Source organism: Sinocyclocheilus anshuiensis, unplaced genomic scaffold, assembly GCF_001515605.1.
Source record: "Sinocyclocheilus anshuiensis isolate Anshui unplaced genomic scaffold, SAMN03320099.WGS_v1.1 scaffold152, whole genome shotgun sequence".
In the NCBI taxonomy this organism is placed as follows: Eukaryota; Metazoa; Chordata; class Actinopteri; order Cypriniformes; family Cyprinidae; genus Sinocyclocheilus; species Sinocyclocheilus anshuiensis.
Genome location: NW_015555781.1, coordinates 3,739,458 through 3,751,652, shown reverse-complemented (window position 1 = coordinate 3,751,652; position 12,195 = coordinate 3,739,458). Strand labels below are relative to the sequence as shown.

The 12,195-nt window shown below is 37.8% G+C and overlaps 1 protein-coding gene across 3 annotated transcripts in view; it reads left to right on the top strand.

Annotated features, from left to right (window-relative positions):
- The first annotated feature begins 5,164 nt into the window (after positions 1-5,164).
- LOC107674706 (phosphoribosyl pyrophosphate synthase-associated protein 2-like) overlaps positions 5,165-12,195 on the top strand; it is a 10,366-nt gene continuing 3,335 nt past the window's right edge. The window contains exons 1-7 of one of the 3 annotated variants that reach the window (XM_016468786.1): positions 5,165-5,268; positions 7,675-7,832; positions 9,410-9,462; positions 9,842-9,908; positions 10,590-10,762; positions 10,886-11,001; positions 11,423-11,478. In XM_016468786.1, coding sequence (XP_016324272.1) covers positions 7,750-7,832; positions 9,410-9,462; positions 9,842-9,908; positions 10,590-10,762; positions 10,886-11,001; positions 11,423-11,478 — 548 coding nt within the window. In that variant the 5' untranslated portion in view covers positions 5,165-5,268; positions 7,675-7,749. Of the gene's footprint in view, positions 5,269-7,501; positions 7,575-7,626; positions 7,833-9,409; positions 9,463-9,841; positions 9,909-10,589; positions 10,763-10,885; positions 11,002-11,422; positions 11,479-12,195 lie in introns of those variants that run through there. The other 2 variants (XM_016468787.1, XM_016468788.1) reach the window with 2 other exon arrangements.

Genomic DNA, 12,195 nt, shown 5'->3' with positions numbered 1-12,195 from the left:
GGAATAATCATACAATATTTCTTCAATGTTTAATTGTAATATTAAATCACCTTTATTTTCCAAAAAATAAAATGTGTTTAATTTTCATTACTTAAAAGATAGATTAAATTAATGTTTTATGCCTTAAAAAAATGTAAATACACAACACAGAATTTCTGAGCAAAAAAATCATAAGGCTATTGTAAGAATAAATGAAACTTGTTTTTATGCTTTCAAATAATTAGACCTGCTTAAACAGAATTTGGTAACAATAAAACATAAGGTTGGAAAAAATAAAACATTTCATAGGGCCCTAAATGTAATATTTGTTAAACTTTTAATAAATTTATGTTAAATTGTTTGTTTCATGATTTTAATTAATTAGACATGCTTTTTGATTAATAATTTAATTTAACCATTAAAAAGGAGTCCAGAATTTATTTTTTTTTTAAACCTAGGGGAAACTCTGACCTTGCTCTAATAAAATGTTTATTGACCCATGATTAACCCAAAACAAGAACAAATTTTGTATACATTTTTGTTTAATTTGTTCATTTTATCTTCTTTGTAACTCAAAATCCTGGAATTATATGTGTAATGTTTCCTGAAATTATTCTCTTTCAGTATTAAAATATTTTTCGTAAGGTTCTTGTGTGTGACTTTCATGACCCCTATTGGAAAATTACTAACTAGTGCCTGAAATGTTGCTTCTTCCATTTATAAAGCAGTTTCATTTCTCTTTTTGTGGCTAATGGTGACAGCTGCAGGCCCTCACCCTTGGTTTTGCAATATAACTTGTTTAGCAAGCAGACTCGGCAACAGTGTGTTGCTTTGTAAACATTCATTGCTTTCATTTCCCATTCCCTGCAGGTTTCCCATGAGTATACCTTAATTTACAGTTATTTAAGTTCTCCAGATATAGAGGTACCTTCTCAATATGGGTAAAGAAGCAGAAGGTGCAAACTGTTTCAATTCAGCTTCATGAACCAATTGAACAATGGAAATGACAGCAGATCAGCGGTCCGTGGGCGTGAGACTAGCCTTAGATGACTGCTGATGGATGTCTGTGATCAAGGTGTTGGTGTCTGGCTCACTCATTCAAATCATGCGGCATATCCTCAGCTTTGATTCATTGCGTCTGTACGATGACTCCACTTTCTCACAGGGAATAATATAAAGGAAATACAAAGGTAAGTAAATAAATAAAATAAAAAAAATCCACTTAAAGGCACAATATGTAATTTTCGCCGCTAGAGGGCACGTATTCAAAATAAACAAATAGACAAAGGCGTAGTTTGATGACGCCGTGACTGAGTGTGGAATCATGGGAGCTGTCCTCTTCATCCCCACAGCCGATGCAATCCGACGGGACTCGGGCAGAAATCATGTTCGCACACACAAGTGAGCACACTCCCACTCCCACCAGTATTTGTAAATATTAAGCCGCAAAACGACTATTTAAATATGAATTCTACATGTCTCTGTGTTAATGAATGGCGCAGACGCACGGTTTTGTGTACTACTTGTACTGAAGCGTGCGTGACACTTCCGGTGATATTAACGTCTGCCGTCTCACTAATGAGGACATAAATACATGAACAACATCTCCAGAACTGCTCTGAGAGTCACTTCATGAGCATTTGACCGTTTCATTTGAGTAAAACTATCCTCATATCACACAGAAATGTAAAGGTATTCATGGCAACCTGTCAAAATAAAAGTTCGGTTTAACTTGAAGGCATTGGCAGAAATATATTACTATTGTTCAGTAGAATGTACGTTATTATTAACAGGCTGCTACTACTACTACTAAAATTATTAAAACCTTATTTTAACGGAATAATCATACAATATTTCTTCAATGTTTTAATTGTAATATTAAATTACCTTTATTTTCCAAAAAATAAAATGTGTTTAATTTTCATTACTTAAAAGATAGATTAAATTAATGTTTTATGCCTTAAAAAAATGTAAATACACAACACAGAATTTCTGAGCAAAAAAATCATAAGGCTATTGTAAGAATAAATGAAACTTGTTTTTATGCTTTCAAATAATTAGACCTGCTTAAACAGAATTTGGTAACAATAAAACATAAGGTTGGAAAAAATAAAACATTTCATAGGGCCCTAAATGTAATATTTGTTAAACTTTTAATAAATTTATGTTAAATTGTTTGTTTCATGATTTTAATTAATTAGACATGCTTTTTGATTAATAATTTAATTTAACCATTAAAAAGGAGTCCAGAATTTATTTTTTTTTTAAACCTAGGGGAAACTCTGACCTTGCTCTAATAAAATGTTTATTGACCCATGATTAACCCAAAACAAGAACAAATTTTGTATACATTTTTGTTTAATTTGTTCATTTTATCTTCTTTGTAACTCAAAATCCTGGAATTATATGTGTAATGTTTCCTGAAATTATTCTCTTTCAGTATTAAAATATTTTTCGTAAGGTTCTTGTGTGTGACTTTCATGACCCCTATTGGAAAATTACTAACTAGTGCCTGAAATGTTGCTTCTTCCATTTATAAAGCAGTTTCATTTCTCTTTTTGTGGCTAATGGTGACAGCTGCAGGCCCTCACCCTTGGTTTTGCAATATAGCTTGTTTAGCAAGCAGACTCGGCAACAGTGTGTTGCTTTGTAAACATTCATTGCTTTCATTTCCCATTCCCTGCAGGTTTCCCATGAGTATACCTTAATTTACAGTTATTTAAGTTCTCCAGATATAGAGGTACCTTCTCAATATGGGTAAAGAAGCAGAAGGTGCAAACTGTTTCAATTCAGCTTCATGAACCAATTGAACAATGGAAATGACAGCAGATCAGCGGTCCGTGGGCGTGAGACTAGCCTTAGATGACTGCTGATGGATGTCTGTGATCAAGGTGTTGGTGTCTGGCTCACTCATTCAAATCATGCGCTCAGCTTTGAGCTTTGATTCATTGCGTCTGTACGATGACTCCACTTTCTCACAGGGAATAATATAAAGGAAGGTAAGTAGTAAGTAAATAAATAAAATAAAAAAAATCCACTTAAAGGCACAATATGTAATTTTCGCCGCTAGAGGGCACGCATAGTTTGATGATGCTGTGACTGAGTGTGGAATCATGGGAGTTGTCGTCTTCATCCCCACAGCCAATGCAATCCGACAGGACTCCGGCAGAAATCATGTTCATGGATGAGCTAATGATTTATTAAAGTAGTAGAATGAAGCAAGGTGAGGCTGAAAGCCGTCGAAGTAGAGCCCTGCATTTCAGCCTGGGGACTACGGGCCCGACTTTTTTACGCACCCTCGGGCTGGGCTTCGGGCCAATTTTCATGTCATAGTTCAGACGCTGGCCGGGCCTCGGGCCTGTGTTAGGCTTCTCCTTATTTTTATATTTTAGACATCCATCAATTAGTGATGAAAAAAATTGCCGCGCTGGTGGAAACAACACAAGACCGTGCTAGCGGCTCGAACTGTTATAGATTTTATTTTAGGCAAGTCCTGATGATTTGAGAAGGCTAAATTGATCAAACATACAGTAGGCTCGCTGTCTGCCGCTGGCCGCTTGGTCGTTACTTTAAAGAAACAAAAACTTATATTTAGCAAACAAAAAAGGCTCCAAAAGTTATTTTTAATTAACTTAATAAAAAAACGAAACGAAATATAATCACTTTGCTATTACATACAAAACTGAGCTATTTTAATAGCTGAAACAGTAGTATAAGCTGTTTTGGGAGAAGGGGAAAAAAAAGAGGGGCTAGGGCGATAATTCTGATTTGCTGTTGGACACGGCCAGGCTAGGGCCTGAGGGTCTCGGGCTAGGGCCTAAATTTGAGGCCAGTGCAGGGCTCTACATCAAAGCGAAACTAGGCCGCTGACCGAGTGTGACACATGGCTCGAAAGCAGCGGACCTTTTATTATGCCACAGTCGACTGCTTCCGCTCCTTCCGGTCGTGCGTATGTGGGAAAAGCTGTTTTATCATACTAGATACATTTGAAAGTTCTGTTATAATGCTACTCTGTGCGGTCGTCACCGGTCTATTAAAACGCACAAAATATTAAAGCTCTTTGGTGTTTCCATGTTTTCTACAAAACAAAACCGGAAATCGAGGGGTTATGACGTCATTGGCAGGCGACACAATGACACTATGGGCACGGTGCGTGTCTCTAGTTAAAATTGCTTATTTCTCTGGATTTAAACATTCTTCGAAACATTTGGGATAATGTAAGTACACAAGTCAGCAAAATATATAACACCGTTTTAGTGGTTTTTGGATATTTTAATTAAAAAAAATCTTACATATTGTGCGTTTAAGTGACTATGTTTCCTAAAACACAAGTATACTTCTAAAACGTGCACTTTATAATAATGTCTAAAGTTTCAAAAGTTTTACTGTAAAGTAACTATATTTTATTTTTTAGACAAACAAATGTAACCAGATTTCAAAGACAAGTAATTATGAGTTTACATATTACACAAAGATATACTTGAGTCAAAAGCACACTCTAAAGTTCAGCTAACTGCATTTAAGATATAGTAGATTTAAACTCTAATACATAAAGTGTGACAAATGTGGAGAATTAGAAAAAGTGAAACATATTATTGTTGAGTGTTCTGCATATGAAAGGGAGAGATTTCAATTAATTCAAGAATTAGGATGGCTGGGAGTTGATAATATTTCTTTAAAAGTATTGTTAGGAAATGGGTCGAGGCAATCAAGAGTGCAAGAAAATATGTTTAAATACCTGAAAAACGCAGGAACAATAGATAGGATCTAGTTTCTTTTCTTTTTTTTTTCTTTTCTTTTTTTTTCTCCTTTCTTTCCCTTCTGTATTTCTTTCTTCCAAATTTATGCACACTCCAGATCAGTAGGTGGCGGTAATGCACCTCTTTCGCTGGTTTGCCAAACCGCCATAAAACACCAGAAGAAGAAGAACTCTAATACATTTTCATCAAATTGCAATTAACGTGCAGTTAAGTGTCCGAAAACAATTCTTTTACAATAAATTATTTCTGTAACTAGTACCCTTTTCAAAAGTATGCTGAAGTGTACTTATTTTTCACAAGTGGTGACTCCTTCGTTCAATTCATTGTTCATTCCAGAAAAAAAAAAAAACAGGCCAACAACCATAGATCAGTTTGTAATGTTTTAAAATTAATTTAAAGGTGACTTTTATTTTGAAAAGCTGTGTGCCTGGCGGCCATCTTGGGTATTTCTAGAGGGTACTAGCACAGTTCACATTGTTGAAAGTGATACAGTAAACCACGCGAAGGGATCGATTAAAAGATCAAACTGGTGAGAATTGGCAATATTCTTAGTTTACGAAATCAAACCCACAACACAAATTATCTTACGTTGACATGAATGTAGCTGTATTAATCTTTCCCATTTTTATTGGCAATAAAGGTTTAACTAGTTAGTTAGCTTAGCAGCAATACAAATGCAATGGGTAAACTTTTTAGCGTAATAATTGTGTTTTTGCATACATTTGGCCGTTCACGGGACAGTTTAACCTCAGTCGTGTTTTCTGTGAGTCCTCAGTGTGCTGTGGATCTGGAGTTATTAATTCATAGTGTTCTGTCGTGACAGACCGGTTAAGTGCATCAGTCACGAATCGTGATTCACGAGCGCGCAGACTCGGAAGCCGCTTTAACGCTGTTGCAGTTGTGTGTAGTGACGGCGCTACACCGGGGCTAGGGGGGGGAGGGGGGTATAGCCCCGTCAGAATTTTGAATAGCCCCGGGTTAGCCCCCCTTGGAACGTCAGCCCTCAACCCCAAGCATGCCACATTCCTTCAAAAGGAGAGCTTTGTGCCCATGGCACAGCACTATGGAATCAGAGAGGACAATCTGCTGGCTGAGTTGCACCAAATGCGCCGGCTTTTGGAAAGAAAAAAAGAAAAGGGGGAAACAGTTAGCAGTGCACTGGAGTTATTATCCATGCTTAAACCTTACAAAGACTCCTTCGCGGACATTTATAAACTTTTACGCATATCTGTCACACTGCCAGTAACTTCCGCGTCATGTGAGCGCAGTTTTTCCTGCATGCGGCGTGTAAAAACATACCTGAGAAACAGAGTGGCAAACCCTCGACTCAGCAACCTTGCTTGCCTGTCCATTAGTGATGCGTGGATGGCGGTTATATCCGCGGGCGCTGCGGATAATCCGCGGGATCGGGTGCGGTTATCTAAATCAGACAAAAATACAGGTGCGGGCGGTTGGCGGGTGGATCATTTATTTGAAGCTGCGGATTCGGGTGACGTTTTAGCTCATCCGCGCATCACTACTGTCCATACACGCAGAAAGAACCAAGGCCCTGGATGTTCAGAAGATCGTAGACTAATTTGCGCTAAACCACGGCAACAGACGTATCGTCCTTCTGTAGGCTATATGCAATCCATTACATAGTCACTAAGGTTGTGATGTGGTGTTCGTTTTAATGTTTTATTTAAGTTTTAAGTATGCACAGTTCTGATTATGCATATAAATATGTATTGTGTTGTAAATGCTGAGCGCATGGATGCTGTCCTGTGCTGTTTGCACATCTCACACAGTAACCTCCGCGTCAGTGAACCGCGTGAGCGCAGTTTCCTGCATTAGGCTACATTTAATCCATTAATAATCACTGAGATTGTGATGTGGTGTTCGTTTTAATGTTTTATTTAAGTTTTAAGTATGCACAGTTCTGATTATGCATATGTATTGTGTTGTTAATGCTGAGCGCACGGGTGTTGTTTGCACATATCTCACACGGTAACCCAGTAGGGGTTCAATCTTCAACTGGCTGGCTGGCTGGCAGCTGTACGGGAATAATAATATTATTTTTTATTGTAGATCTGTTCATATGACTTTATTCTTTTACATATTCGATGTTTTATGGAGTGATATGGAACCCGTTCAGTTCGGAGCTGAAAGTGACTGGCTGCACTGAAGCGGCAGTAATCCACCAGTCGGGATCACGGTCATTTGAACACTTTATTTGTGATAAACCTCCCTAAAATGTCCACAGTTTAAAAGACTAGACTTATAATAATATATTAATAATCATAAAATAATATAGTTAATTGCAGAGACAGTGGTAGGGAACGCGTTAAACTCGGAGCGCTCTTGCGGCTGGCCGATTGAGCAGCCAGTGTGGGCTTTCTGCTTCGCATGCCGCCACTTTCAACGTCCAGGAAACCATGGAGAGAAGACAGCATTTACCCAGGACGGCTATTTCTTTATGAAGTAACTCTGACGTCATCAATATCATTTATTTTCTTAGCACCCCCACCTATTGGTCTAGCCCCCCCCTTAGCACCGGTAGAGAAAAAATTCTGGCGCAGTGCCTGGTTGTGTGTCAGCAGTTAGTCATCCGTGCCTGTCTGCACATACAAGCACATTTCTCACCGAGTCTTGGTTGATTCGTGTGTGTAAACATGCCATCTTCCCTTTGTCCTTGCAGGAAGTGTCTGGTGTTAAACTAACAGTGTGCCTGTGGTCCTGTTGATAATTCACGATCGCGCAGACTCAGAAGTCACTTTAATGCTGTTGCAGATGTGTGTCAGCAGCAATTAGTCATCATGTCTGTCTGCACTTGACCACATTTCTCATCGAGTCTTGGTTGGTTCGTGTGTGTGTGTGTAAACATGACATCTTCCCTTTGTTCTTGCAGGAAGTGTCTGGTGTTAAACTAATAGTGTGCCTGTGGTCCTGTTGATAGGAAGGGCTCAGCAGTGCCTGGGTGCCCAGGGAGCCACTGCCTGAGTCCCTAGAGGTAGACACCAAACCACAGGACATGAGTGCCGCCAAAGAAGGCCTGGTCATCTTCACGGCCAACTCCAACCCTTCCAGCAGAGAGCTGGGGAGGAGGATAGCCGAGTAAGTTGCTGCTGGAGGTCCAGTATAACATGCCAGTTATATTGGGTAGTTAGGAAAGAGTGGAAAGACATTTATTCTCCAAATGAGCAAATCTGAGCTAGAACAACTGTATTCTTTTGAGTGCTAGGTAACAACAAATCAAGTAAGTGCAAGTACACTACCATTCAAATTATGTACACTACCATTTTAAATTATGAAGTTTTTAACCCTTTAACTGTCACCCGTCCCCTCTGTGGGACGCCTAAGTTTACTTCACTATATTACAATTAAATCCTAATCTAATCATGACAAACTATATATAGTTGGAATGGTCTTTAAGTAGGCCTGTCGCGATAATTAACCGTCTTAATCGCGATTATTTGATCTAACCAACCGTGATTATTGTGTCTTTTATACGAGACAAGGGGGAGTCATACACCAAAAGAAACAGAAGAGCACCAGTTTGCTTTTCATGCACTGTATAGCCTATACAGGGCTCCAGACTCATTCTTCTCACTGGTTGCTCTTTTGCAACTAACTTTCTCAGCTGGTGGCACAAGCACACTTTCTCAGCTGGTCGCAATATTTATTTTTTTATTTATTTTTTTTGCGCTACAACATGGGATTATTCAGTGCATGCTGATATTTACTGAACCCTTAAATTAGTCAATTATATAATGAAAGCCATAAAAACAGACAATTAATCGTGATAATTGGCATAATCGGCAAAGCCCTAAAAAAGACAATTAATCGCAATAACCGTGACGAATGAAAGCCATAAAAACAGACAATTAATCGTGATAATTGGCATAATCGGCAAAGCCCTAAAACAGACAATTAATCGCAATGACCGTGACTATTTTTTAGACAATTAATCGTCAGCCAAATTTCATAATCGTGACAGCCCTAGGTCTAAGACTCCTAAATAGATATTTTACCAATGTTTTTGTTAAAAATCATGTAGGAAAAGTAATAAATTAATTTTTGACGAGTGCACCTCAAAAATCTACATCATAACAGGAGTTCTGACCTTTGTCAAAAAAAGTCTTCTTTGTTGCCTTTTTCTCTATCACACTTTAGAAATCATCAGAAATTATATATCAATTGAAAATTTGAAATCTCAAAATTCATCCTTTGAAACCCATTTTAAAACCAAACATTGCATTACCATGAAAATGGTACATCAATATCATGTTACAAAATGTTTTCGTTCATGAATTATACAAATTTAAGTTTGGATCGTGCACTTTCACATCTATGTTCAAAAATGTGAGTGACAGTTACGGGGTTAACAGACTTGACTTTCTTGTCATGCAAATCGCCGTGGTTTTAAGACTGACATGACATAGAAGAACAAAATAAAATAAAATTACGATTATTTTTAATTAAAAAAATGAATATTAATTAAAATAATTGGGCTTCATTTTCTTTATGTAAATTACATTTCTTATTTTTGTCTTTAGATTTTGTGGTGAAATATGATTTGGGACAACTGATATTTACGTCTTGTAACTTGTGTGTCAAATATGAAAGGTTTCTCTTGTGTATTTAACCTGTTATATTGCATCATATTGCTTTGAACTTATGTTCTTGTGCAGGCGGTTGGGTGTGGAGCTTGGAAAGGTGCAGGTCTATCAAGAAGCTAACAGAGGTGAAGGCCTGTTTTCTTTTCTACTTTCCATTATAAATATCTGTGTATCTTTTAATCTTCACCAGCGATGGCTGTGACCTCTGCTGTAGCAGTTGTTCATTCTTGGCGTGCCATGCTGGAGAGAGCAGACAAAACAGATTGGTGATCTGAGCGACTGTTGACTAATTAAACTGACAGTCTTTGTTTTGGGTCATGCTCGTGTATTCTGAAATGGAGATACGCTTGCACTCCCACATGCAGACACTCTGATGGAATTCTCCCAGCATTCCATGCACCGTTACGTCCTTGTGCAAACTTTTAAATAGCCAATCTGTTCTGTAAAGTGAAATGTTTACTGTGGACCAAAGAAACAATGAAAGTAACATTTCTTTTCCCACAGAAACACGGGTCCAAATTGAAGAGTCTGTGCGCAGCGAAGATGTTTTCATCATCCAAACTGTGTCCAAGTAAGAAGCCTTAAAGGGATACTCTATTCCAAAAGGAAAATTCTCTCTTCGTTTACTCACCCTCATGCCGTTCCAGATATATTTGACTTTCTTTCTTCAAATGAACACAAATAAAGATTTTTATATAGTGCAGGTGTAAGGGTCCCTCAAAGTTATGCTTCAAAAACACACAAAGAGAACACAATGCTAACCCATACGTTCAATCATGAACTCATATGACAGCCAAAAGCAACAACTTATAGTTAAAAGTTTGAAATATTAGTATTTATCTTACGTACACCTATCGTTTCGCAACTGGTTCATATGGATTACAGATTTGTTCATTTTGTGTGGTTTAAAGCATCAACTTTGGCCATCCCATAGACTTGCATTATATGGGCTCATAGAGATGGATTATTTTTCTAAAAATCTTTCTTTGTGTTCATCTGAAGAAAGTAAGTCATATAGCTTACATTTGGAACGTCACGAGTAATTAATTCCTCTTGTTATGTAAAAGCACTTCAATTTGCAAATAAGACATAACAATAACAATGTAATTTAGATTTATGTTCACAGCAGAATTATGCAAATCAGGCAGATTAACCCTCAGTTTGACATTAATACTGATGTTAAATGCGCAAATCTCCATGTATGCAAATGAGGTTTTAAGTCTTTAAAACTTTTCTTCTTCTTCATCTGCAGGGATGTTAACACCACCATCATGGAGCTGCTCATTATGGTGTATGCCTGCAGGACATCCTGTGCCCGAAACATCATCGGCGTCATTCCCTATTTCCCCTACAGCAAACAGTGCAAAATGAGGAAGAGAGGCTCCATCGTCTCTAAACTACTTGCCTCAATGATGTGTAAAGCAGGTAAATGAGTCCATCCGAGACTTAATCGTCCCTTCATTTTTGGTTTATAAGGATATTGTCCAATTATAGTCCTCCAACTCATTTGTTTTGTCTGGTGGTTCTGTTCATTGTGGCTTTGAGCAGGTCTGACTCATCTCATTACTATGGATTTGCATCAAAAGGAAATCCAGGGTTTCTTCAACATTCCAGTGGACAATCTCCGGGCCTCACCATTCCTGCTGCAGTACATCCAGGAAGAAGTAGGTCTTTGCATAACGCATGTGTGGATCTCATTTGCATAAGATCTGGATTTCCTGTTGACAGTTTTCTTCCTGTTTGTCTTCTCAAAGCTTTCAGTTTGAATTATAAGGCAGTCTATGCTTCACTTTATGAATGTCACCAATTACGTTTGTTAAAAAATAGAAAGCAGGACAGAAACTAGATTTAACTGACGTTGATATTTCTCTGCATAAATTACTCCACTCAAGATTATGCATTCATTTTTTATTCATGATCATTTTCTCTCTTGCTCTGATGGAAGGCCATCTGCATTAGTTAGTAATGAACTGTGACTGTATGTGAGTGTGTGTTATATAAGTGTATATGCCTACCTCTTATTTAAGATTTTTAAATTATGTGTGCATATTTTTTTATTATTAATTAATTTTTTTCTGTATACAGATTCCTGACTACAGAAATGCTGTAATTGTGGCCAAATCTCCAGCATCAGCCAAAAGGTGAAATCAAATCTTACTTTTGCGTGTCATGTCAGTAGGGCTTTCACGATTAATCAAATGTGATTGTCATGCGCATCTCATCAGTAAAGCTGGTTCTGTGATTAGTAGTAAATCTCCAGCACGTACTTTCAGATGGAGCAGCATTTACTACACAGAGCCGTAGTTCACTGACAAGCTATGCAAAATCGCGTTCATAATCGCAGATGATTTAATCGCGCGATAATGAAATCATTCTGCGATCATGAAAGCTGTTTGCGTAGCTTGTCAGTGAACTACGGCTCTGTGTAGTAAATGCTGCTCCATCTGAAAGCACGTGAAAATACCACATTTAATAACATGTTTTTACTCCAACTCACTTCATAACGTCAGTCGAGTGTTTGAAATAAATCCTTCGGTGAGATGATGTGGCTTCTTACACAGAATAAGGCACGCAACATATTTCATAGTATTCTGAGCAGCGATAAAGGCTATGTCGATTAGCATTGCATTATTATATACTTTATCATAATATAAATTATAAGACGAACTCAGATAAACCATATATTGTCGTAGTCGTGTGTTTATTAGTCACGTTGAATCAATGAAAGCTGTTAAATCTTCTGTTTATTCAGCAACCTATAGGGATTTCCTGGGTTTCTTCTGCGGGGTGTATTTGGAGTTTCCGCGCGAGAGCGCCCTCTGGCCTTCGGATGGAGATTTACTGCTGATCACAGAACT